Raw genomic sequence first — 27,317 nt, 5'->3', positions numbered from 1 at the left:
CACACTATAGTATAGAGTTATAGCTCTTAAGAGCTGGAAGAGAACCCAGAGAACTATGTGGAACAGTCCTTTGCCTTCTGAAATGTAGGGCTCTAATCCTTCACAGGCCTAGAATGGAGTGAACGGATTCGAGCCCAGTTTTCCAGCCTGCTAGTAGTGTCAAGCTTTACTGCCCAGTTTCCTAATTCCACGATTCGAGATTTTGACTCACCCTCAAGCCTCAAACCCTTACAGAAGCCCCCTGCCCCCTAGTGCCAACATTGCCAGACCTTCAAATCCTGGAGGGCCTTGCAGTCCAGGGAGACCAGGATCACCAAGAGCCCCAGGTGGGCCAGGGAGTCCACTGGGGCCATCTTTGCCGGGGATGCCAGGTAAACCTTTGAAGCCTGCCAGGAGAGAAGGCCCACAGCGGGGTACTCAATGTGCAGTGTCTGGAGGAGCCTTCCCTGGAAAAAGGGGACTCGTGTGTCATGCCCAGGACTCACCAGGAGAGGGCGAACTGGCCATCACCCTGGAGTGCACCGAGCTCAGGACAGCCTCCTGGGCTAGTCCTTAGTTCACGTCCGGGCAGCTCAGCCCTGGGACCCCACTCTGAATTTAGCCCTTCTGAGCTCCTTCACACCCATGTCCCCCTCCCTTCCTCTCATCTTCCCAGCAATGCTAGGGAGGACGCAAGGCAACTGCTGGGGTCCCATGTCAGAAATGAGGACACCGAGGTCCAGAGAGACTGCTAGCTTACTCCAGCTGGGGCAAAACTGGGATTGGAAGCCGGGTTTTCCGTCCCCCAGCCCTGGGCTTTCTCCGTTGCTCTCTGTCCCCCCACCACGCTCCCTCCTTCCCGCAGCAGCACGTTAGCGAGGGACGAGCTGTCTGGATTAGCTGCTGTGCTCTGCCCACACAGAGCACTTCGTTCTGTGTGCTTCGTTCTCTGAAGCCAAGTACAACTGCTGGACCTGCTGGTCCCCTCCTTCCTGGCGAGAAGCTTGGAAGCTTTGTGAAGGAGCTGAGGAAACGCTCGATGAAGGTGCCCCCTTGGAGCCGGGGTTCCCAGCCAGTTGCTTCAGCCTCCCAGCCAAAGCCGTCTCAGCTCCCCACAAAGTCCCTTTCTCTGGCGCCCTCCTCACCTTGTAGGCCTCCAGGGCCTTGGACCCCAGGGTCCCCCATGAGGCCAGGGATGCCATCGATGCCTGTTAGACCCATGGATCCAGGAGGAGCCTGGATGGCTTCTGCAATTGGTGTTTGTCCAGGAGCACCTCGGGGGCCAGATAAGCCTGTGGGCACGTGGGAGAAACGGAAATGTCAAGCGGAGGCAGAGGAGGTGGCCAGGGTGGGCTCCCGGAGGTTCAGCTGGCATCACAGCCGAGACCCCAAACCCAGCCAGCTGGCTTACTAATAGAAGCCAAACAAGCCAATTTGCTTATTAATTCATTGAAAAAGTATGTGAGTGCCTACTATGTGCCAGAGCCTGGTAGATCAGGGGATAGAGCAGTGAGTAAGACCTTTATGAGACGATGGTCTGGTGATAAAGATGAAAAATGCATAACCTGATGAAAACCATTAATCTTACTGCAAATTGTAAGAAGTGCTACAAAGGAAATGGACAGTGCATGGACAGTGGGAGGGAGCAGAGAGGGCTATGGGGTGGAGAACCTGCTTTAGAGAGAGTTATAAGTGGCCTCTTACAAGGAGTGACACTTAAGCTGAGACCAGTAAAGCATTAGAACAAGCTGGGGGATGGGGGACAGTGTTCCAGAAGTAGAACTAGCATGTGCAAAGGCCCTGCGGCCAGCCAAGGTGTGGTGTTTCTGGATAACTGAAAGAGGCTAGTGTGACAAAAGCACAGTGAACAGCAAAGGGGAAGGCCTGGTAATGAGGATGGAGAGGGAGGCATCACAGAGGGCTTCATGGCCATAGTTAATTCTTATGCCATGGGACGCCCATGAATGATTTCTGTTTTTACAAGACCTCTCTGACCACTGTCTAGAGAAATGATTGTTGGGGGAGGTGAATAACGGAAGCAGGGAGACCAGTTAGCTGTCACTGCAGTGATCCACATGAGAAATGTTGGTGGCTTGGACCTCAGTGGTAGAGGTGGAGGTGATGAGAAGGGGGCAGATGCAAGGCACGTTTATAGGAGACACAGCCCTCAGGGCTTGCTAATGGATTGGATATGTGTGTGAGGGGAGTGGTGATAAAGGACAGAAAGGATGGTTCTTCATTTCTGGATTCAGCAAATGGGTGAGTGGTGATCTGAGTGCAAACGCCGTGACCGCAAATGCAGAAACAATGCAGAGAGGGGAGGTCAGTGGCAAGATCCGTGGTGGCAAAGCGGCAATGGCCTTCAGTCCTGGGAGCTGATGGAGGCAGAGGTATCTCCAAGGTGGAGAAACTCCCTCCCTGGAGGAGCTTTATCCAGCTGCTTCAGCCATCCAGGCTTTCTTGGCATGCTTAGCAGTGACTCCTGAAGGAATGATACGCCCCAACCCCTCCCCTGAGCTCAGGATCAGCCCGGCACATGCTCTCAACTCACCTCTTGGCCCTGCCTTCCCCTTCATCCCCGGAAGTCCTGGGTCTCCAGGTGGCCCAACTTTGCCTGGAGTCCCCATGAAGCCAGGCTCACCTCTCATGCCTGGCAAAGTCCAAAGGAAAGCAAGTCAGGGCCTGGCACGGTGGTGCTGGTGGTGGTGGGGTTGAGACTAAGCAGAGGCGAGGACAGGAAAAGCATCATCAGACTGTCTCTCTTCACAGGGCTGCAGGAAGGGGCCATCTCTGACAGTGGAGTGGGAAAGGACCCAGTAGGCAGCCACGCAGTCATACCTTTCAGTCCTAGCTCTCCAGGGAGGCCAGAGAAACCTGGAATTCCTTGGTCTCCCTTGGGCCCTTGAGGGCCAGGAATTCCAGGGAAGCCAGGATCTCCCGGGTCGCCTTGATCCGAGGATGGCCCAGGGGGGCCTGGGGGCCCCGGGGGACCTGGGCGGCCTACGGATAAGATCAGAAGAGGGATGAGGGCAGAGGGAAGAGGAAGCGGCCATTGCTGAAAGCCTCGGGGCTGATAGGAAGCCAAAGGCTATTCCCAGGGCCGATAATGTTCCCTTGCCTTCTGTGGGGCCCCAGTGCCCAGACCTTCCCAAACCCTTTTAGCAAAATGCAGCCCATTCCAACCCCCTGTGTCCCTGCGGGAGGAGGGACGTGAGGCCTCACAGGCCCATGCACATCCAGCAGTGGGGATGGGGCTGGACTGTAGACAGGCCCTCCCCAAACTCCAGACAAAAGGTGATGGCCAGCCCTCTTTGGGCTTCCTGGCTTTACCTTGTTCTCCATCTAGGCCTGGTCGCCCGGGGTCACCAGGCTGTCCTGCTATGACTGAGGGCAAGGAGAGGCCTGGGGCGCCAGGGAGACCAGCGGGGCCCTGGAGACCTGGGAAACCTGCAAAGAATAAATAAAGGGGGCTGCAGGGGCTTTGTGTGCCTAAGAGAGGGCCAGGCTCTCTCAGAGAAAATGGAAGTTCACACAAGAAAATGGAAGCCCTTAAAGTAGGAGCCAGACCAGCCGAGGCCAGCAGAGGGCTCTTCTCCCTTTCTCCTCGGTTGGCAGCCATCGGCTCAGCGCAGCTGACAGCGGCTCAGAGACTCCTCGCTCGCAGCAGGCCCTGCATTGAATTGGGATGGATAGAGCTTCGGAAAGTTCTAGCTCCCCAACCTCGCTGGTAATGGGAATACTTTAAACAGATTTTCCCTAAATCAGGAAGAAAAGAAGGTATGACTGCAGCACCTGGAATCGAAGTTTCCTACAGTGTTTTTTTTTGTTTTGTTTTGTGGGGTTTTTTTGCGGTACGTGGGCCTCTCACTGCTGTGGCCTCTCCCGTTGCGGAGCACAGGCTCCGGATGCGCAGGCTCAGCGGCCATGGCTCATGGGCCCAGCCGCTCTGCGGCACGTGGGATCTTCCCGGACCGGGGCACGAACCTGCGTCCCCTGCATCGGCAGGTGGACTCCTAACCACTGCGCCACCAGGGAAGCCCATCCTACAGTGTTTTTTAAACCTACTGTCCCTGTTGCACAACATTTCATCAAGTTAGCCAGTCCTGTCTGCTGCTACTCCAAGGAGGTCACAGATCGAGGTGGGGCACAGGCCCCAGCCAGTCAGAACAGACACCCACTCCCCTGCTCGAGCAGAATGGAGGTGGCAAGGGTGCTATGACCCCCGGTGTTTTCTACAGCTAACTCCTGGGTCTTCCAGGCAAGCTGGAAAACAGTTTTATAGGTAACTCATGATATTAGCTGAATGCTTGCTGAATTGCCTGAATTCCTTCTCCCTGTTTGGCCAAAGAGAATAGCCATTTACTGGAGTACATACATAATACTCGTTTGCTCAAAGTTTAATACTGCTTTACATGTTTTCTGTTTGTGGAATGATTTCTATTATAATATGTTCAAAACCAAAAATTTCAACCGATTATAGTAGATTTATACAATATGCATACATTGAAAACATAGATGGTAATCTTGCTGGGAAAACACATCAAAGCCATGTATACAAATGTAGAAATCTATTTTATTCTTGGAACATGGAAGAAATGTACTTATTACTTTGGTATATTCTAAAAGATAGTCAAATGAAGAGGAATAGATTCGAATTGGTTGACAAACTGTTTTGGTGGTTGAGATTCTTGTTTGTGACAAGAAAATCCCAAAATGTGATGTTGAATTTTATTTTTCTGACAAGAGAAGCTGAAAATATTAATGGTGAATTTCTCATATTTTGCTAAGAAATACTAAATCCATCATAATTTGTAAAGAAAGATGGCAGATTGGTTAACTTGGGTGTCTTTAGCAGCTCATTGATGAATTGAATACTGAGGAAATATAAAGGAGGAAAAATAAATTTAAAGAAAAGTTTCTATTTACTAGAAGCCTGGAAAAGAAACAAAGGAAAAACAAAAAGCAAAACTAGTTACAAAACCACTTGGTGCTACTTTTAGCATTGTCAGTTAGGTCTTAATGAATCGTTGAAGTATTTTTCTTCTTCACAAAGGTAAAAATCTGAAAGGAAAGACATATTGTATTTTTGTCCTGAAAATATAACTTCATATATCTATACATATATATGTGCTGAAATTACGCAAAACCAATAAACAAGACACCACATATAGTAGAGTAAGTGTGGACAGCACATGGATTGTAAAAATGTCTGTTTCCATGGCAATATTTGGAGCCTCCTTCTCTTTTCACCTGTTTCTTGATTTTATAATTACACCAATATATCATTAAACCTGCAATAAAGGTACTACTGACATCAAGTAGTAAAAAACAAAAAAAAGCCAAAGTACTTCTTTAAAAATGAGACATTTTTAAACATTTTTGAATTTTATTTTATTTTTTTACACAGCAGATTCTTATTAGTCATCAATTTTATACACATCAGTGTATACATGTCAATCCCAACCTCCCAATTCATCACACCACCAACCCCCACCCCTCCGCCGCTTTCCCCCCTTGGTGTTCATACGTTTCTTCTCTGCATCTCTGTCTCAATTTCTGCCCTGCAGACCGGTTCATCTGTACCATTTTTCTAGATTTCACATATATGCATTAATATATGATATTTCTTTTTCTCTTTCTGACTTACTTCACTCTGTATGACAGTCTCTAGATCCATCCACGTCTCAACAAATGACCCAATATCGTTTATTTTTATGGCTGAGTAATATTCCATTGTATACATGTACCACACCTTCTTTACCATTCGTCTGTCGATGGGCATTTAGGTTGCTTCCATGACCTGGCTGATGCAAACAGTGCTGCAATGAACATTGGGGTGCATGTGTCTTTCTGAATTATGGTTTCTCTGGGTATATGCCCAGTAGTGGGATTGCTGGATCATATGGTAATTCTATTTTTAGTTTTTGTAAGGAACCTCCATACTGTTCTCCATAGTGACTGTACTAATTTACATTCCCACCAACAGTGCAAGAGGGTTCCCTTTTCTCCACACCCTCTCCAGCATTTGTTGATGGTAGATTTTCTGATGATGCCCATTCTAACTGGTGTGAGGTGATACCTCATTGTAGTGTTGATTTGCATTTCTCTAATAATTAGTGATGTTGAGCAGCTTTTCATGTGTTTCTTGGCCATCTGTATGTCTTCTTTGGAGAAATGTCTATTTAGGTCATCTGCCCATTTTTGGATTGGGTTGTTTGTTTTTTTAATATTGAGCTGCATGAACTGTTTATATATTTTGGAGATTAATCCTTTGTCCGTTGATTCGTTTGCAAATATTTTCTCCCATTCTGAGGGTTGTCTTCCCGTCTCGTTTATGGTTTCCTTTGCAGTGAAAAAGCTTTGAAGTTTCATTAGGTCCCATTTGTTTATTTTTGTTTTTATTTCCATTACTCTAGGAGGTGGGTCAAAAAAGATCTTGCTGCGATTTATGTCAAAGAGTGTTCTTCCTTTGTTTTCCTCTAAGAGTTTTAGAGTGTCCGGTCTTACATTTAGGCCTCGAATCCATTTTGAGTTTATTTTTGTGTGTGGTGTTAGGGAGTGTTCCAATTTCAATCTTTTATATGTAGCTGTCCAGTTTTCCCAGCACCACTTATTGAAGAGACTGTCTTTTCTCCATTGTATATCCCTGCCTCCTTTGTCATAGATTAGTTGACCATAGGTGCATGGGTTTAGCTCTGGGCTTTCTATCTTGTTCCATTGATCTATGTTTCTGTTTTTGTGCCAGTACCATACTGTCGTGATTACTGTAGCTTTGTAATATAGACTGAAGTCAGGGAGTCTGATTCCTCCAGCTCCGATTTTTTCCCTCAAGACTGCTTTGGCTATTTGGGGTCTTTTGTGTCTCCATACAAATTTTAAGATTTTTTGTTCTAGTTCCATAAAAAAAAGCCATTGGTAATTTGACAGGGATTGCATTGAATCTGTAGATTGCGTTGGGTAGTATAGTCATTTTCACAATCTTGATTCTTCCAATCCAAGAACATGGTATATCTCTGCATCTGATGGTATCGTCTTTAATTTCTTTCATCAGTGTCTTATAGTTCTCTGAATACAGGTCTTTTGTCTCCCTAGGTAGGTTTATTCCTAGGTATTTTATTCTTTTTGTTGCAATGGTAAATGGGAGTGTTTCCTCAATTTCTCTTTCAGATTTTTCATCATTAGTATATAGGAATGCAAGAGATTTCTGTGCATTAATTTTGTATCCCGCAACAGAATTCATTGATTAGCTCTAGTACTTTTCTGGTGGCATATTTAGGATTCTCTATGTATAGTATCATGTCATCTGCAAGCAGTGACAGTTTTACTTCTTCTTTTCCAATTTGTATTCCTTTTATTTCTTTTTCTTCTCTGATTGCCGTGGCTAGGACTTCCAAAACTATGGTGAATAATAGTGGTGAGAGTGGACATCCTTGTCTTGTTGCTGATCTTAGAGGAAATGCTTTCAGTTTTCCACCATTGAGAATGATGTTTGCTGTGGGTTTGTCGTATATGTCCTTTATTATGTTGAGGTAGGTTCCCTCTATGCACACATTCTGGAGAGTTTTTATCATAAGTGGGTGTTGAATTTTGTCAAAAGATTTTCCTGCATCTATTGAGATGATCATATGGTTTTTTTTTTTTTTTTTGAGTTTCTTCGTGAGGATTTTTTTTTTTTTTACAAATTTAATCAGTTATACATATACATATGTTCCCATATCCCCTCCCTTTTGCGTCTCCCTCCCACCCTCCCTATCCCACCCCTCCAGGCGGTCACAAAGAACCGAGCTGATCTCCCTGTGCTATGCGGCTGCTTCCCACTAGCTATCTACCTTACGTTTGGTAGTGTATATATGTCCATGCCGCTCTTTCACTTTGTCACAGCTTACCCTTCCCCCTCCCCATATCCTCAAGTCCATGCTCTAGTAGGTCTGTGTCTTTATTCCTGTCTTACCCCTATGTTCTTGATGACATTTTTTTCTTAAATTCCATATATATGTGTCAGCATACAGTATTTGTCTTTCTCTTTCTGACTTACTTCACTCTGTATGACAGACTCTAGGTCCATCCACCTCATTACAAATAGCTCAATTTCGTTTCTTTTTATGGCTGAGTAATATTCCATTGTATATATGTGCCACATCTTCTTTATCCATTCATCCGATGATGGACACTTAGGTTGTTTCCATCTCCGGGCTATTGTAAATAGGGCTGCTATGAACATTTTGGTACATGTCTCTTTTTGAATTATGGTTTTCTCAGGGTATATGCCCAGTAGTGGGATTGCTGGGTCATATGGTAGTTCTATTTGTAGTTTTTTAAGGAACCTCCATACCGTTCTCCATAGTGGCTGTACCAATTCACATTCCCACCAGCAGTGCAAGAGTGTTCCCTTTTTTCCACACCCTCTCCAGCATTTATTGTTTCTAGATTTTTTGATGATGGCCATTCTGACTGGTGTGAGGTGATATCTCATTGTAGTTTTGATTTGCATTTCTCTAATGAGTAAAGATGTTAAGCATCCTTTCATGTGTTTGTTGGCTGTCTGTATATCTTCTGTGGAGAAATGTCTATTTAGGTCTTCTGCCCATTTTTGGATTGGGTTGTTTGTTTTTTTGCTATTGAGCTGCATGAGCTGCTTATAAATTTTGGAGATTAATCCTTTGTCAGTTGCTTCATTTGCAAATATTTTCTCCCATTCTGAGGGTTGTCTTTTCGTCTTGTTTATGGTTTCCTTTGCTGTGCAAAAGCTTTGAAGTTTCATTAGGTCCCATGTGTTTATTTTTGTCTTTATTTCCATTTCTCTAGGAGGTGGGTCAAAAAGGATCTTGCTGTGACTTATGTCATACAGTGTTCTGCCTATGTTTTCCTCTAGGAGTTTGATAGTGTCTGGCCTTACATTTAGGTCTTTAATCCATTTTGAGCTAATTTTTGTGTATGGTGTTAGGGAGTGATCTAATCTCATACTTTTACATGTCCCTGTCCAGTTTTCCCAGCACCACTTATTGAAGAGACTGTCCTTTCTCCACTGTACATTCCTGCCTCCTTTATCAAAGATAAGGTGACCATATGTCCGTGGGTTTATCTCTGGGCTTTCTATCCTGTTCCATTGATCTATCTTTCTGTTTTTGTGCCAGTACCATACTGTCTTGATTACTGTAGCTTTGTAGTATAGTCTGAAGTCAGGGAGCCTGATTCCTCCAGCTCCATTTTTCGTTCTCAAGATTGCTTTGGCTATTCGGGGTCTTTTGTGTTTCCATACAAATTGTGAAATTTTTTGTTCTAGTTCTGTGAAAAATGCCATTGGTAGTTTGATAGGGATTGCATTGAATCTGTAGATTGCTTTGGGTAGTAGAGTCATTTTCACAATGTTGATTCTTCCAATCCAAGAACATGGTACATCTCTCCATCTATTTGTATCATCTTTAACTTCTTTCATCAGTGTCTTATAATTTTCTGCATAGAGGTCTTTTGTCTCCTTAGGTAGGTTTAATCCTAGATATTTTATTCTTTTTGTTGCAATGGTAAATGGGAGTGTTTCCTTGATTTCACTTTCAGATTTTTCATCATTAGTATATAGGAATGCCAGAGATTTCTGTGCATTAATTTTGTATCCTGCAACTTTACCAGATTCATTGATTAGCTCTAGTAGTTTTCTGGTAGCATCTTTAGGATTCTCTATGTATAGTATCATGTCATCTGCAAACAGTGACAGCTTTACTTCTTCTTTTCCCATTTGTATTCCTTTTATTTCCTTTTCTTCTCTGACTGCTGTGGCTAAAACTTCCACAACTATGTTGAATAAGAGTGGTGAGAGTGGGCAACCTTGTCTTGTTCCTGATCTTAGTGGAAATGGTTTCAGTTTTTCACCATTGAGGACGATGCTGGCTGTGGGTTTGTCATATATGGCCTTTATTATGTTGAGGAAAGTTCCCTCTATGCCTACTTTCTGCAGGGTTTTTATCATAAATGGGTGTTGAATTTTGTCAAAAGCTTTCTCTGCATCTATTGAGATGATCATATGGTTTTTCTCCTTCAGTTTGTTAATATGGTGTATCACACTGATTGATTTGCGTATACTGAAGAATCCTTGCATTCCTGGAATAAACCCCACTTGATCATGGTGTATGATCCTTTTAATGTGCTGTTGGATTCTGTTTGCTAGTATTTTGTTGAGGATTTTTGCATCTATGTTCATCAGTGATATTGGCCTGTAGTTTTCTTTCTTTGTGACATCCTTGTCTGGTTTTGGTATCAAGGTGATGGTGGCCTCGTAGAATGAGTTTGGGAGTGTTCCTCCCTCTGCTATATTTTGGAAGAGTTTGAGAAGGATAGGTGTTAGCTCTTCTCTAAATGCTTGATAGAATTCGCCTGTGAAGCCATCCGTTCCTGGGCTTTTGTTTGTTGGAAGATTTTTAATCACAGTTTCAATTTCAGTGCTTGTGATTGGTCTGTTCATATTTTCTATTTCTTCCTGATTCAGTCTTGGCAGGTTGTGCATTTCTAAGAATTTGTCCATTTCTTCCAGGTTGTCCATTTTATTGGCATAGAGTTGCTTATAGTAATCTCTCATGATCTTTTGTATTTCTGCAGTGTCAGTTGTTACTTCTCCTTTTTCATTTCTAATTCTATTGATTTGAGTCTTCTCCCTTTTTTTCTTGATGAGTCTGGCTAATGGTTTATCAATTTTGTTTATCTTCTCAAAGAACCAGCTTTTAGTTTTATTGATCTTTGCTATCGTTTCCTTCATTTCTTTTTCATTTATTTCTGATCTGATTTTTATGATTTCTTTCCTTCTGCTAACTTTGGGATGTTTTTGTTCTTCTTTCTCTAATTGCTTTAGGTGCAAGGTTAGGTTGTTTATTCGAGATATTTCCTGTTTCTTAAGGTGGGATTGTATTGCCATAAACTTCCCTCTTAGAACTGCTTTTGCTGCATCCCATAGGTTTTGGGTCGTCGTGTCTCCATTGTCATTTGTTTCTAGGTATTTTTTAATTTCCTCTTTGATTTCTTCAGTGATCACTTCGTTATTAAGTAGTGTATTGTTTAGCCTCCATGTGTTTGTATGTTTTACAGCTCTTTTCCTGTAATTGATATCTAGTCTCATAGCATTGTGGTCGGAAAAGATACTTGATACAATTTCAATTTTCTTAAATTTACCAAGGCTTGATTTGTGACCCAAGATATGATCTATCCTGGAGAAGGTTCCATGAGCACTTGAGAAAAATGTGTATTCTGTTGTTTTTGGATGGAATGTCCTATAAATATCAATTAAGTCCATCTTGTTTAATGTATCATTTAAAGCTTGTGTTTCCTTATTTATTTTCATTTTGGATGACCTGTCCATTGGTGAAAGTGGGGTGTTAAAGTCCCCTACTATGATTGTGTTACTGTCGATTTCTCTTTTTATGGCTGTTAATATTTCCCTTATGTATTGAGGTGCTCCTATGTTTGGTGCATAAATATTTACAATTGTTATATCTTCTTCTTGGATTGATCCCTTGATCATTATGTAGTGTCCTTCTTTGTCTCTTCTAGTAGTCTTTATTTTAAAGTCTATTTTGTCTGATATGAGAATTGCTACTCCAGCTTTCTTTTGGTTTCCATTTGCATGGAATATCTTTTTCCATCCCCTTACTTTCAGTCTGTATGTGTCTCTAGGTCTGAAGTGGGTCTCTTGTAGACAGCATATATATGGGTCTTGTTTTTGTATCCATTCAGCCAGTCTGTGTCTTTTGGTGGGAGCATTTAGTCCATTTACATTTAAGGTAATTATTGATATGTATGTTCCTATTCCCATTTTCTTAATTGTTTTGGGTTCGTTATTGTAGTTCTTTTCCTTCTGTTGTGTTTCTTGCCTAGAGAAGTTCCTTTAGCATTTGTTGTAAAGCTGGTTTGGTGGTGCTGAACTCTCTCAGCTTTTGCTTGTCTGTAAAGGTTTTAATTTCTCCATCAAATCTGAATGAGATCCTTGCTGGGTAGAGTAATCTTGGTTGCAGGTTTTTCTCCTTCATCACTTTAAGTATGTCCTGCCACTCCCTTCTGGCTTGTAGAGTTTCTGCTGAGAGATCAGCTGTTATCCTGATGGGGATTCCCTTGTGTGTTATTTGTTGTTTTTGCCTTGCTGCTTTTAATATGATTTCTTTGTGTTTAATTTTTGACAGTTTGATTAATATGTGTCTTGGTGTATTTCTCCTTGGATTTATTCTGTATGGGACTCTCTGTGCCTCCTGGACTTGATTAACTATTTCCTTTCCCATATTAGGGAAGTTTTCAACTATAATCTCTTCAAATATTTTCTCAGACCCTTTCTTTTTCTCTTCTTCTTCTGGAACCCCTATAATTCGAAAGTTGGTGCATTTAATGTTGTCCCAGAGGTCTCTGAGACTGTCCTCTGTTCTTTTCATTCTTTTTTCTTTATTTTGCTGTGCAGCAGTTATTTCCACTATTTTATCTTCCACCTCACTTATCCGTTCTTCTGCCTCAGTTATTCTGCTATTGATCCCATCTAGAGTATTTTTTATTTCATTTATTGAGTTTTTAATCGATGCTTGATTCCTCTTTAGTTCTTCTAGGTCCTTGTTAACTGTTTCTTGCATTTTGTCTATTCTATTTCCAAGATTTTGGATCATCTTTACCATCAATATTCTGAATTCTTTTTCAGATAGACTGCCTATTACCTCTTCATTTGTTAGGTCTGGTGGGTTTTTATCTTGCTCCTTCTCCTGCTGTGTGTTTTTCTGTCTTCTCATTTTGCTTATGTTACTGTGTTTGGGGTCTCCTTTTTGCAGGCTGCAGGTTCGTAGTTCCCGTTGTTTTTGGTGTCTGTCCCCAGTGGCTAAGGTTGGTTTAGTGGGTTGTGTAGGCTTCTTGGTGGAGGGGACTACTGCCTGTGTTCTGGTGGATGAGGCTGGATCTTGTCTTTCTGGTGGGCAGGTCCACGTCTGGTGGTGTGTTTTGGGGTGTTTGCGGACTTTTTATGATTTGAGGCCGCCTCTCTGCTAATGGGTGGTGTTGTGTTCCTGTCTTGCTAGTTGTTTGGCATAGGGTGTCCAGCACTGTAGCTTGCTGGTCGTTGAGTGAAGCTGGGTGCTGGTGTTGAGATGGAGATCTCTGGAAGATTTTCGCCGTTTGATATTATGTGGAGCTGGGAGGTCTCTTGTGGACCAGTGTCCTGAAGTTCGCTCTCCCACCTCAGAGGCACAGCACTGACTCCTGGCTACTCAATTTGGGATGATTTGTTGTCTATTCATGTATTCCACAGATGCAGGGTACATGAAGTTGATTGTGGAGCTTTAATCCGCTGCTTCTGAGGCTGCTGGGAGAGGTTTCCCTTTCTCTTCTTTGTTCTCACAGCTCCTGGGTCTCAGCTTTGGATTTGGCCCCGCCTCTGCGTGTAGGTCACCGGAGGGTGTCTGTTCTTCGCTCAGACAGGACAGGGTTAAAGGAGTAGCCTCTTCAGGGACTCTGGCTCACTCAGGCCGGGCGGGAGGGAGGGGCACGGAGTGCGGGGCGAACCCGCAGTGGCAGAGGTCGGCGTGACGTTGCACCAGCCCGAGGCGCGCCGTGCGTTCTCCCAGGGAAGCCACCCCTGGATCCCGGGACCCCGGCAGGTGATCATATGGTTTTTATTCTTCAATTTGTTAATATGGTGTATCACATTGATTGATTTGCATATATTGAAGAATCCTTGCATTCCTGGGATAAATCCCACTTGATCATGGTGTATGATCCGTTTAATGTGTTGTTGGATTCTGTTTGCTGGTATTTTGTTCAGGATTTTTGCATTTATATTCATAAGTGATATTGGTCTGTTATTTTCTTTTTGTGTAGTATCTTTGTCTGATTTTGGTATCAGGGTGATGGTGGCCTCATAGAATAAGTTTGGGCGTGTTCCTTCCTCTGCAATTTTTTGGAAGAGTTTGAGAAGGATGGGTGTTAGCTCTTCTCTAAATGTTTGCTACAATTCACCTGTGAAGCCATATGGTCCAGGACTTTTGTTTGTTGGAAGATTTTTAATCACAGTTTCAATTTCATTACTTGTGATTGGTCTGCTCATATATTCTATTTTGTCCTGGTTCAGTCTTGGAAGGTTATACCTTTCTAAGAATTTGTCCATTTCTTCCAGGTTGTCTATTTTATTGGCATACAGTTGCTGGTAGTAGTCTCTCAGGATGCTTTGCACTTCTGCGGTTTCTGTTGTAACTTCTCCTTTTTCATTTCTAATTTTATTGATTTGAGTCCTCTCTCCCTTTTTCTTTATGAGTCTGGCTAATGGTTTATCAATTTTGTTTATCTTCTCAAAGAACCAGCTTTTCATCTTATTGATCTTTGCTATTGCTTTCTTTGTTTCTATTTCATTTATTTCTGCTCTGATCTTTATGATTTCTTTCCTTCTGCTAACTTTGGGTTTTGTTTGTTCTTCTTTCTCTAGCTCCTTCAGGTGTAAGGTTAGATTCTTTATTTGAGATTTTTCTTGTTTCTTGAGGTAGGCTTGTATAGCTATAAACTTCCCTCTTAGAGCTGCTTTTGCTGCATCCCATAGGTTTTGGATCGTCGTGTTTTCCTTGTCATTTGTCTCTAGGTATTTTTTGATTTCCTCTTTGATTTCTTCAGAGATCTCTTGGTTATTTAGTAACATATTGTTTAGCCTCCATGTTTGTGTTTTTTTACGTGTTTTTCCCTGTAATCCATTTCTAATCTCATAGTGTTGCGGTCAGAAAAGATGCTTGATATGATTTCAATTTTCTTAAATTTACTGAGGCTTGATTTGTGACCCAAGATGTGATCTATCCTGGAGAATGTTCCATGCGCACTTGAGAAGAAAGTGTAATCTGCTGATTTTGGATGGAATATCCTATAAATATCAATTAAATCTAACTGGTCTATTGTGTCATTTAAAGCTTTTGTTTCCTTATTTATTTTCATTTTGGATGATCTGTCCATTGGTGTAAATGAGGTGTTAAAGTCCCACACTATTATTGTGTTACTGTCGATTTCCTGTTTTATAGCTGTTAGCAGTTGCCTTATGTATTGAGGTGCTCCTATGTTGGGTGCATACATATTTATAATTGTTATATCTTCTTCTTGGATTGATCCCTTGATCATTATGTAGTGTCCTTCCTTGTCTCTTGTAACATTCTTTATTTTAAAGTCTATTTTATCTGATATGAGTATTGCTACTCCAGCTTTCTTTTGATTTCCATTTGCATGGAATATCTTTTTCCATCCCCTCACTTTCAGTCTCTATGTGTCCCTAGTTCTGAAGTGGGTCTCTTGTAGCCAGCATATAGCATATATATGGGTCTTGTTTTTGTATCCATTCAGCAAGGCTGTGTCTTTTGGTTGGAGCATTTAATCCATTCACGTTTAAGGTAATTATCGATATGTATGTTCCTATGACCCTTTTCTTAATTGTTTTTGGTTTGTTTTTGTAGGTTCTTTTCTTCTCTTGTGTTTCCCACTTAGAGAAGTTTCTTTAGCATTTGTTGTAGAGCTGGTTTGGTGGTGCTGAATTCTCTTAGCTTTTGCTTGTCTGTAAAGCTTTTGATTTCTCCATCGAATCTGAATGAGATCCTTGCTGGGTAGAGTTATCTTAGTTGTAGGTTCTTCCCTTCCATCAGTTTAAGTATATCATACCACTCCCTTCTGGCTTGTAGAGTTTCTGCTGAGAAATCAGTTGTTAACCTTATGGGAGTTCCCTTGTATATTATTTGTAGTTTTTCCCTTGCTGCTTTCAATAATTTTTCTTTGTCTTTAATTTTTCCCAATTTGATTACTATGTGTCTCAGCATGTTTCTCCTTGGGTTTATCCTGTATGGGACCCTCTTCACTTCCTGGTCTTGGGTGGCTATTTCCTTTCCCATGTTAGGGAAGTTTTCGATTATAATCTCTTCAAATATTTCCTCTGGTCCTTTCTCTCTCTCTTCTCCTTCTGGGACCCCTATAATGTGAATGTTGTTGCATTTAATGTTGTCCCAGAAGTCTCTTAGGCTGTCTTCATTTCTTTTCATTCTTTTTTCTTTATTCTGTTCCGCAGCTGTGAATTCCACCATTCTGTCTTCCAGGTCACTTATCCGTTCTTCTGCCCCAGTTATTCTGCTTTTGATTCCTTCTAGTGTAGTTTTCATTTCAGTTATTGTATTGTTCATCTCTGTTTGTTTGTTCTTTAATTCTTCTAAATCTTTGTTAAACATTTCTTGCAGCTTCTCGATCTTTGCCTCCATTCTTTTTCTGAGGTCCTGGATCATCTTCACTATCATTATTCTGAATTCTTTTTCTAGAAGGTTGCCTATCTCCACTTCGTTTAGTTGTTTTTCTGGGGTTTTATCTTTTTCCTTCATCTGGTGCATAGCCCTCTGCATTTTCATCTTGTCTATCTTTCTGTGAATGTGGTTTTTCTTCCACAGGCTGCAGGACTGTAGTTCTTCTTGCTTCTGCTGTCTGCCCTCTGGTGGATGAGGCTATCTAAGAGGTTTGTGCAATTTTCCTGGTGGGAGGGACTGGTGGTAGGTAGAAGGAATGAGACGTTGTAAATGATCACATGAAAATGCAAGATGGCATGTTTTCCCAACTCATTCCATTGTCAGAGACGTAAAAAAAAAAAAAAAAACCTCCAATATACGAATGCAGCCTCTCAATATTTAGTGCAAATATGAAAATGTTTGGCCTAATTTAATGTTATTTAGATGAAGGTATTGTAGGGTCAGGGATTGCTCTTAGGAAATTTTCTTGGGGGTAAATCTTCATTGTACACTGATTTCTTTAATCAAATCAGAGATTCGGTTCATGTTGGGGATTTCCTATATTCTTTTAAAACAAATTGTTTTAATTAGATATTGAGAAGAACAGAAGAATATTTATAAATCATATGTTAAAAAATCATCCAGATACAATGAACATCTGTGTTCCAACCACCCAATTTAAGGAAAAGAATATAGCGATAACTTTGAATTTCTTTGCATGCCCTTCACAGATTCCACCACCTTCCCTCCCTCGCAGAGGCAACCACTCCTGAAGTTTGTGTTCATCATTCCCTTTTCATCACAGTTTGACCATGCATATTTGTATCCCTAAACAACATATTGGTTGGAGTCATACCAAATGTATTCCTGTGTAACTTCCTTTTCTTCCCCCTCTCTGTTATGTGCCTGAAATGTATCTACCTTGACATGTACTGTTTACTGCATTTGTGATTGTGATTTTATTACCTCAGATAGCCAGAGGCAATGAATAATTTAATGACCAGGAATTCATAGTCAAGGTTTAAAAACAGAACACGCATCATGCCTGTGCTTCCACCCAGGACCCTTCTTCTCTATCTCCTGCCAAAGAAGCCACACAACCTCCCTATAGGCTCAGACCCTGTTGGAGGCCTCACTCTGAAGAAGCTGCTGGCTTTCAGAAAAGTACAGGTTGGTCCAGACAAAGGAAGGAGTAAACACAGAGATAGCAGATGCCCCGATATGAAATACAGCTGGCGGGGCTTCCCTGGTGGCGCAGTGGTTGGGAGTCCATCTGCCAATGCAGGGGGCACGGGTTCGTGCCCCGGTCCGGGAGGATCCCACGTGCCGGGGAGCTGCTGGGCCCGTGAGCCATGGCCGCTGGGCCTGCGTGTCCGGAGCCTGTGCTCTGTGGTGGGAGAGGCCACAGCAGTGAGAGGCCCACGTACCGCAAAAAAATAGTGCAGCTGGAAATGAATTAATGCATGAATATAGTTCCTGGAAAACCTACACACACATGCACATAAACACATAAAATAACGTGGTGGGACATCAGGCCTCAGAACTATAAGGAACAGAACATTTTGAAAACATGATTTCCCCAGGTAACATGTGATGGTATAATGGCCAGTGTTTCTTGACCAACTACTATGTGCCATGCACTGTGCTAAGTGATTCCATATACATTACCTCACTCCTCATTGATTCCTCACCAAACCTATGGGGTAGATTCTCTTATTCACCTTTTATGGAAAAGGAAACCCACGTTCCTTTGGGATGGAGGGGCACGTAACTTCCTTGTTCAAGGTCACTTAGCTAGTGAGAGGGAGAGCTGGAATTTGAATCTATCAGTGTAACTTCAGAGCCCATACTCTTAGCTGTGATACTACACTAAATTCATTTCTTGTTCTACGTTGAGTGGGAGGTATATGTGTCTCCAGAACATTTCTAAGGAGAGTTAATGAATCAGAATTCATTCAGACTATTTGAGAAGTGGGGAAATGGGGGCTCAGAAGGGGACTTCAGACTATGTGATGAGTCAGGGGCCGAGATTAAGACGAAACCAGATTTCTAGTAAACCTAGTAAATCCTAATCAAGTGCTTGCTGTGTGCCTGTCCTAGGGAGACATTTATCCTCTTAGACTTGGGCTCCTTCCAGCAGCCACACTGTCGTTCCAGGGCTCTGGGACTGCCAACCGCACTGGACACCAAGGAACTTCTGGTAAACCTCTCGCTATGTGGACAAGCACAGTCCCTCAGGACCATTAAACCCAGGCTTAGTTTATGTGGCAAAGTGAGAAAGAGAGGCCCTGAGGTTGATAAGGGAGAGTGGGAGGGAACCTGGAGGCTGGGGGGGTGGGACTCACTGAACTGCTCTCTGACACCCCTTCCCAGGAAAGCCCTAATTGTAGCCTACCCTCTTTTTGTCGGTAGTCAGTTCCACTGGGTTCTGAGATTCCCAGATATGCAAAGACACGCACCGCTCATCCCTGTGAGCCACATGGCCCTGAGGAAACCCAACCCTGGCTGCCCAGCCAAGCCTGACTTGGCCTCACTTACCTCTGCTACCTTTTGGTCCTCTCACGCCTGGCTTTCCTGGGGCTCCGATGCCAATTCCTGGAGAACCTTTTTCTCCTTTGGGACCAGGCAGGCCAGCTGGCCCAGGCACACCAGTTATACTAGGTCCTAGGAGGAGATGCAGAGAGATGCGGGGACAGAAGTCAGTGGGGGTGAGACCTTTGTGCCTAGCTCACTTGCAGGGGGCCTGCTTGACAGACACTGGAGGCTGAGGATTGAAATGACAGGAAGGAGAGCTCGTTCAGGTAGAAGGACGAACCGCATCCTCCTTCTTCCCCACATCAAGGCATCCCAAATTGGGGGCTGTCAAGGAGACCTAGGAGTCTAAGGATATGGGATACAGCACAGCCAAGAACTCAAGGCCAGCCTCTGTCAGGCTTCCGAGAGAGCGAGTGCTCTCCTCTTTGCCTTTGAGGGTCTTGCTTACCTGGAGTTCCATGGGTTCCCTTGGTTCCTGGCAGCCCATTCAGTCCATGTAAACCAGGAAGTCCAGGGAAACCTGAGGGGAGAGAATATCAGAAATGGCTCCAGCCACTCTGAATCATGAAGGGTCAGCAAAAGGTCCTGCCCCCAGAGGCACTGCAAAGTCCTCATTTCAAAGGTCATTATTAAATAAAGGGCATTATTTAATGCCCTAAGGGAGACTGGACCACACCTAGTCTCCACCCTCCACCCTAAGTCTTCCTGCCTCTTATTAGAGACCAATATAGCTTAAGAGCAGGGTGGTAGATAATGAGGTATCTCCAAGAAGAAATCAGAGTGGCAGTGCCAAGACCTGGAGCTGCCAGCTCCCAGAGACTTGCTGCCCAATCTCTAAGTCAGGAAAAGGCTACATATGCCAGGGCAACGACCTTCCTTCCCAACTCTGCTCTCCATGGATCCCATGTTCTCCTCTTCCCATTCATGTTTGCACTCCTTTCTTCTTCTTCCTCCTCCTTTCCTGTTATCCCTCATGAAACCCAGTCAATGACTCCCCTGGATACGGCTTAATCCCAGCTTAGGGTCTCCTAAGAAAAAGTAGTTGCCATCCTTTTTTTGAGGAAAGGACCCTTTTCCCCACTGCCTACTCCCAACTCTCATACCTTTGGTTCCTATTAGGCCAGGGGGTCCCAGGGGCCCAGCTGCCCCTGGATGGCCTGAAGAACCTGGAAGCCCTGGATTTCCTCTCATGCCTGCGACCCCGGGGAGTCCTAAAAGTGAAAACAAGGCAGAAGTTCAGAAGGGGTTGTGACTTGAAGCTGTTCTGAACTTTTTCAGAGTAAAGTTGTCATGTGGCATGGTACCTGGGGAGGCAGGAAGGCCAACATCTCCAGAAATACCAACTTTCCCATCTTCACCTCTGTTTCCTGGGAAACCCACCTCACCAACTGGTCCATCTTTTCCTTTCACACCTACAAAATGAAGAAAAATGCTGAGTGATCAGGCCACAGTTCAGGCAGTGTGTTCCTCCACGGGAGAGGGGGAGCAGGAAGGTGAAGCCATTTTGAGTTGCCATGGGAGCTGGATCCAACAAAGATACTCTGAAAGGGATTGTGACAGCTGTCTTCATATTTGAAAGATGCTTCCCAATTGAAAAGTAAGTAAACTTGTTCTGAGTGTTCCCAGGAGTAGGAGCGATGTATGGAAATGTTCACAAAGTATTTAGTTTAACTAAAAACTAAGGGGGTGGACACCATTATCTTAAAGGTCTTAGACTTATCCCGTAAGTCTGTGAGTCTTGAAGGAAAAGTAGGCTGGTTTGCTTGGGAAAACTGTTGACTGCCTCTGAGTGGATACATGTCAGGTAGGAATTTTTCTGCACTGTATAGAAGTTGCAGAATTTGGGGTTGGCCCCCAAAATTCCTTCCGATCCTCAGTTTTGAGGAGTTTGTGAGACATGGGAGACAAAAGTACAGCAGCCTTACCTTTGAAACCAGGCTCCCCAGGTTGTCCCTTGGGTCCTGGGCTACCAGAAATTCCAAGTGTCTGGCCTTGATCTCCTGGGGATATCAAGACATTGTTCAAGTGGTCAGGAGAAGCTACAGCTCAATTTGCAGCACATAGATCTTTTGACAGAAAAAAAAAATCATAGCCAGAGAGGCTCCTTGACACAGTTACCCCGTGGGTAAAAGGTTATGCTTTTATGCCCCAATGAAGGGCTTGGATGCTACCAGACTATTGGCATGAAATGCTGCTACATGCAGCATATCTCCATTGGGAAACACATCACTAGGCTCAGTATGGGCAGAGAAGATGAGAGGAGGGGCCCTAAAACATCACCAGAAGAGGAGACTGTTTAGAGCTGAGGTTCTCCTCTGCTGCTGAATCTGGAAGGCAGCTGGGTCAAACCACTGTTTGTCACGTATCTTTGAGGAACAAAGACTGCAAAGGGGGTTCAGCCGAAGGGGAAATGTAAATCGATTCCTTTTCCTCGAAACACAATGTCTCCCCCAGGGAGAGCCCTGAGCCTGTTAGAAATCCACCTTGCTCTGGAAAAACGCATTAAAGGGGAAAATGCTCCTTACCTTTTAAACCTGGGAGACCAGATGCTCCTGGGAGCCCAGGAGCTCCATTGAGACCCTGTGAACCCTTCAAAGCAAGACGGGAGTCAGTATTTCTGCCCAGCGCTCAGGGCCTCCCGCCCTCTCTTCCCCATCCCTTCCCTGAGCCACTGCTGGAGAGATGTCCATCGAGTAGTCTGTGGCAGGGGCAGACAGGTGGGGGGCATCCTGCAGAGGGGAAAGTGATGAGCAAGAGGGCGGAAATGCGTATTTACGGGTTACAGGGGAGGGATTCGATCTGCAGATCAATCCTGGTCTTGTCATTCATAACTTCCCAATGCCTATCAAAATTGGTATCTTGGGAAATCAAGGTGTGAATGTTCTAGCAAGTCTCTTAGGAAATACAAAACCTAACAGTCAGGCCAGGCATTTGATCTGCTCTGCATACAGTTGGCTATCACCGCCCATGCCAAAGCTCTGGAGCCATTATGCATGAGAACAAGCGTGGCCTCACCAACGTGGGGCTAGCTCTCTGCCGCGGGTTCCACAAGGAACAGAGTCTTTCTGCCACCAGGTAGTGGGCTGTATGCATACAGGTACTGGAGTCTGAATTTGGGCTAATATTTCCATGATTTTCACAAGAAAAACTGCCTTCATTGGCTAATGTCCAACATACTATCTGAGTCTGGGAAATGGGCGTGTCAGCTGCCATTGGTACAATTCTTTCCCTGGCATCTGGTATGGTTTTGATTCATTGGAGATGTACCCAGTAAGGACATATGCTACCTAGTGCCTTGGGTAGGAGTCCAACTTGGGTCACTCTGGTCACTGGACCACGACCCAGGACACCCCCTGCATTCACCTGGCCTTTTCTGCGTATTGCCATATCTACTCATTCTGAGCCTCTGCTCATGCTGGGACCCCTCCCAGAATGCTGTCCCACTTCGATTCCATCCTTCCTAGTGTGTAAGTAGCAGGTTGAGAATTGTTTATTTTGCAGTTGCTTCAGGGGTGTGTGTGTGTGGTGTTTTCTCTCCACAAGCTGGACTGACGCTTTTAAAGGACAGGGACTTTGTCTGCAGGGAACACAGGTGTCCTGTGATCCAGTTTATTTAGTCCCTTCAATACTACTACTATTATTGCTACTATTTATTCAGAGCCTACCATGTGCCAAATACAACGTAACTGCTTTACACACATCAGCTCACTTAACCCTCACTATGGTCTGAAGAAGGTTTGGAAATTATTCCCATTTTTAACAAATGAGAAAAGCGAGGCTCTACCAAGTTAAGCGATACGTACAAAATCACAGAGCTAATGAGTGATGGAGCTGAGATGCAAGCCTACGTCTTCTCATTGCTAAGCCTACTCTACCACCCAAACTTTTAAGAACCCAGAGAAACTGGTTTTGATTCTTTGTTGTCTCCACAAGAAGCAACAACTGGCAAAGACCTTGCTGAAATCAAAACATCAAATAGTCTGTACCGAATTCTTCTGCTGTCCCAAACTCAATGTGGGATGCTGGCGGTGGGATGCAGACCAAAAAGCATGCAAGGTGGTTCTTGTTTTCAAGTCCTAACAGTCTCGTTGAGGAAATCAGACCCACACAGAACCAACTAGGATAAGTGTAAGCAGTGAGAAGTGTAGGGTGCCAGCAGGGTGGGAGCTCAGGGACTCCTGGAGGGGCGGGTGCCTGGGCTAGGGCCTGAAGGACAGGCAGGTAGTCAGCAATTTTGAGGAGGACGCTCTGCCACGTGGGGGAAGATAGCATGAACAAGGGCCCCGGAAGGAAGAGGGGATGTTTGGGAAAGGGTGAGAAGACCTGGCAGACTCAAGGAGGGGCATTGTCTGGGGTGAGCTGGGGGAGGGAGCTGGGCAAGGGGGCTGGGAAGTGGGCTCGGATCAGAAAGGTGGGCAATAGGAACACATCCCCCTGCTATGGAGGCCGTTCCGTGGTGGGGAGATAAAGATGTGGGCCGACTCACACTTTCTCCTGGTATTCCTGGGAAACCTGTGATTCCAGGGGACCCCTTCAGGCCTGGTAAGCCCCGTAGTCCTGTGGAGCCAGGGGAGCCTGGTCTCCCACTAAGTCCCTTGATGAGGCTGGGGAAGCCAGGAGCTCCAGGCAAGCCTGGTGGCCCAGGGCTGCCAGCCTCTCCTTTGTCACCTGGGAAAGAAGCAAAAGTCTTGTGGAAAGACTCTAGGCAAGAGAAAATCTTCTCCCCAAGGTGCACGTGCCCTGGGTCACAGGCGGCCAAAGCGCAAGCTTGGGGACAATTAGCTTAGGGGGAGGAGTGGGGATAGAGGGAGGTACCTCACTGGGAAAGCCACTCAGTGCCCATCCCCACTGTCTGCCAGGCCCTTCCAGGGATACAGCCGCCTGTGGTTCAAAAACGGAGTTCCACAGTGGCAATGAAAATTGGCAGGCTCACGGTCCAGGCCGCCCTCAGGCCCAGGGAAGGCAGCCTCCGTGGATCCCCAGCTGCCACCCATACTGCTGCTCTGGGGGTTCTTGTTCTGAGGGGCCTTTTCTCAGGAAAGAAGTTGAATTTGGTCATAAAAACTGTCTTGGGCATTTCTCCTGCCCATTCCCTGCCGCAGCACCTCTGGGCCCAGGAAATCCAATGGATCCAGCTAAGCCCTGAGAGCCTTTGTCTCCTGTGAAGTGCAGGTTCCGCACTGGAAGTCTGGGGCTGGGTACTCCGACGGGCCCCGGGTCGCCTCTGTCTCCTGCAGGGATGGAGATCATGAGAGCCGTGTGAGCAGGAGCTTAGACACGAGGTCAGGCACGGGCTGACTGCTCATATCAGCTCTTCCTGCCCCACCCCAGGCCCCCTTTCTGGGCTCTTCCACCTTCTTCCCCGCCCCTGTTTCCCCAACTTTGCATTAATGTGCACGCCCTCTCCCTCCTTCGACAAACTCAAGGTCCACCTGCAACTTTAGACCCTACTCAAAACCCTTCTCCACTGAGCAATGGGAATGTGTGTCCAGGCCTCTAACGTGCAGTAGTAACTCAGAGTGATTAGGTCTTTTGGTTTAAAAGGACTTCATTCAGAAACCTCAGATCTTATTATCTAACAGAGGGTTGGTATAAGCCACAGGAATGACAAAGTTGATAAACAAAATGGACCATGGGAAGCATGGGTGGCAATTCCAGAATTCAATTCCCCAGCTCACCTTTTTCACCAGGGCTACCAGCCTGTCCAGATGGTCCAACTCTTCCCGTCAACCCAGGAATTCCCTTTAATCCACTTGCACCAGGAATACCAGGGAGACCTGGAATCCCTGGAAAACCTATCAGTCCAACAGACCCCTTCTCACCTGTTGAGAAACAAGAATTTCTATTATTATCCCTGTTTGACATATAAGAAAATGGAAGCTCAGAGACGTTAATTAACTCACCCAAAGTCACACAGCTAGGAAGTTGCAGAGAAGGGATTCAAACCCAAGTTTCTCTAACCCCAAAGCCAAAGCTCTTAGTCAGTACATGTTATGCTACTTCCCTGAACAGGGACATTGTACTAAGCACCAGAAAGGAAAGAAGAGGTGGGAACCTCTCTTATGATTTGCCAAGTTAGAGCTCATGTTTGGCACAGGAGGAAAAAAAAGAAGCCTATGGCCAGGAGGCAGGGAGATGAGCTCTAGCCTGGTGCTGTTGCTAACCAGTTGTGTGACCTTGGACCAGTCACTTTCCCCCCATGCCCAGCCTCTGGTGTCTAGCAGGACAGTCACAGGAGTTGAGAGTGATCAGGCTCTATGGTAGAAGTTGTGCAAATGAGTAACCCTGGTGTGGCTGTTCCTGTCTTGGGCTCCCTGCCCATGCTATTCAGCCCAGTGATCCACCCAGCAGGCAGGGAAGGCGACTCACCTTGGGTGGGGTTCCTCCTTTAGCACTAGCCTTGTCCAACTATCTTGCCAAGAAAGCCCTGCCCACCTCCCTCCCCATTCCCCTTTCCCAGGCAGAGAGGAGGGTGGGGGCGAGCTGGGCAGCATGGCAGCCCCTTTTTGGCCCCCACTGGTGCCTTCCTGATACCTTCACTTACCCTTCGGACCTGGCAGGCCTGGCAGTCCAGCGGCCCCTGGCAAGCCGGAGTTCCCCAGGAAGCCAATTAGCCCTGGAGATCCTGGAAGGCCTTTCAGCCCAGGCAGGCCTCTCTTTCCAGCTGATGCAGGGGGACCTATATCGCCTCTTGGACCTTTCTTTCCAGGATGTCCTGAATCAGTACAGGAGAGAACACAGGACAGCTGTCAAGTGAGACTCTGTCCAGATCTGGGCCGCTGCCCATTCCCATGGCTTCTGGTTGGTTGGCTTGTTAGCGTTTATAAACTGCCCTTTAACAATGGCTTAGGCAGGCTGCTAACAGACAGAGTTCTTAGTTGGCTGAAGCATTAGCACCTACCACCCAGGGCGCCCCGCCAATGGCGACTTCTTTCAACATGGCACTGTAGCTGGCGGGGGCGGGGAGGGGGGAGAGCAAACCCCTTCTGATGATAACTCTTCCCCCTTCATGAATGTGGTTCACACTTTAGCCTTTGAATGGAGCTCTGGGAAGCCAGGGTGGCAACTGGACTCTAGTTTCCTGGTACTTCCAGTTTGAATCACTCCACAATGGCTGTTTCCTGAGCCAATCGGTGAAGTAGAGGTTAAAGCCAAGCCATTGTTTCAGCCTCCCAGGGAGCCATGGATACAGGGCTGCCCTTTTAATCCCTCATGCAAGCAGTTAAGTCAGCCAGTTCCTTGGCATTAGGGTTGAAAGACCCCCTAGGGCCAAGTACTGTAGAAATCCCCAAGGCCCATCTGGTATCCTAGGTATTCTGAAACTTCTTTCACCAGGCTTTAAGTTGCTCAATGGGATTAACCTCCTGAGCTGCTGCCAGAGTGGAATGTTCAGGTACAAAGCAAGGAAATTAAAAAACCAAAGGATTAAATCAGTGACGACAGAGGTATTTGGGCCCCCAAGGACCTAAATGAATGGCTGACTTGGCCTTCTATGGATTGAAAAGCATCAAGTAGCTGCGAGCCCCAGGATTCTAATGGGAGGCTGTGAAGGGGATTCCACAACAAGGGAAGGAAATTCAATGGGGGCCAACCCCACAGCATGAGTTCAGGGACCCCTGGCCTTGCCAGGTTATAGTGTATAGTAAGATAATTCCCCAAGGGGCCAAGCTAGTGGGAGTGTTAGTCTGTGAGCTTGTGTGCTGTCTTCTCACCTGGACAGCCTATGTGAAGAGCCCAGAAACACAGAAGGACAAAGGGGATAAAAAGAGATATTAGTGGCTCTGCAAAAGCTCAACTTCAGTCACGTGGCTGGGAGTCGGGGCGGACAGCAGGGTGAGGAGGGGGGTGTGAGAAAAAGGCAAGCTGCAAACAGTAGTCTGGAACCAGGGGCCGTGAGGCCCCGCTGTGGAGTGAAAGACACTCTGGCCCTGGGTCCTCAGAGGCCTGCTGGCCCGAGAGGCAGGCTGCCAGCACGGTGGTCACCCGCTCTGCCTGAGCTCCTCGTCCGGCCCCAGTGAGGGCGGTGGAGAGGGGCGAGGCCCACGTGCACAAGGAGGGCAGGAAGGCAGGAAGGAGGCTGAAGCCTGGAAAGGGGGACGGAGGCCATGGGGGAGGGGCGGGGAACGATCATATTTGGGGGTCACATTTTGGAGGCTAAACTGCAGCAATGGGTTTGGCTTGGCACTGCGAGGGTGACTTGAGATGTGAAACTTGAGAGGTTAGGAAAGTCAGTCTCCTTGTCAACTCTGACCCTGCCACACTGCTGCTACTACCCCTCAGGGTGCCGGGTTGAGGGGGGGGAGAGGAGGGGAGGGCTTAGCTTAAGTCTGTCAAGAGGGGGCTCCTCCTCCGAAGGACCTACCTGAAGTGCCTGGAAAGCCTGGTGTTCCTGGGAACCCGGGTTTGCCCTTGATGCCGAATAGACCATCAGATCCCCGGAGGCCTGGTTGTCCTGCGCGGCCTGGTATTCCAGGGCTGCCCCGATCACCTTTGGGGCCCAGCAAGCCCGACTTCCCGAGCAAACCTAAGGAAAGGAAGGGCCAGACAATTACAGCCTGGACT

The 27,317-nt window shown here is 45.6% G+C and overlaps 1 protein-coding gene across 1 annotated transcript in view; it reads right to left on the bottom strand.

Annotated features, from left to right (window-relative positions):
• COL4A6 (collagen type IV alpha 6 chain) overlaps positions 1 to 27,317 on the bottom strand; it is a 96,141-nt gene that overhangs the window by 2,728 nt on the left and 66,096 nt on the right. Inside the window, exons 27-42 of the mRNA XM_060086422.1 lie at positions 27,118 to 27,279; positions 25,300 to 25,470; positions 24,434 to 24,577; positions 23,861 to 23,986; positions 23,242 to 23,423; positions 21,281 to 21,344; positions 20,681 to 20,755; positions 20,060 to 20,167; positions 19,859 to 19,966; positions 19,204 to 19,275; positions 18,759 to 18,884; positions 3,310 to 3,426; positions 2,818 to 2,979; positions 2,531 to 2,629; positions 1,125 to 1,271; positions 270 to 386 (exon numbers count right to left, since the gene is read on the bottom strand). Coding sequence (XP_059942405.1) covers positions 270 to 386; positions 1,125 to 1,271; positions 2,531 to 2,629; positions 2,818 to 2,979; positions 3,310 to 3,426; positions 18,759 to 18,884; positions 19,204 to 19,275; positions 19,859 to 19,966; positions 20,060 to 20,167; positions 20,681 to 20,755; positions 21,281 to 21,344; positions 23,242 to 23,423; positions 23,861 to 23,986; positions 24,434 to 24,577; positions 25,300 to 25,470; positions 27,118 to 27,279 — 1,980 coding nt within the window. The remainder of the gene's footprint in view (positions 1 to 269; positions 387 to 1,124; positions 1,272 to 2,530; positions 2,630 to 2,817; positions 2,980 to 3,309; positions 3,427 to 18,758; positions 18,885 to 19,203; positions 19,276 to 19,858; positions 19,967 to 20,059; positions 20,168 to 20,680; positions 20,756 to 21,280; positions 21,345 to 23,241; positions 23,424 to 23,860; positions 23,987 to 24,433; positions 24,578 to 25,299; positions 25,471 to 27,117; positions 27,280 to 27,317) is intronic.

The sequence above is a fragment of the Mesoplodon densirostris genome, chromosome X (genome assembly GCF_025265405.1).
Source record: "Mesoplodon densirostris isolate mMesDen1 chromosome X, mMesDen1 primary haplotype, whole genome shotgun sequence".
NCBI classification, from domain to species: domain Eukaryota; kingdom Metazoa; phylum Chordata; class Mammalia; order Artiodactyla; family Ziphiidae; genus Mesoplodon; species Mesoplodon densirostris.
Note: the sequence above shows the minus strand (reverse complement) of the source record. Positions and strands in the feature narration are given on the sequence as shown.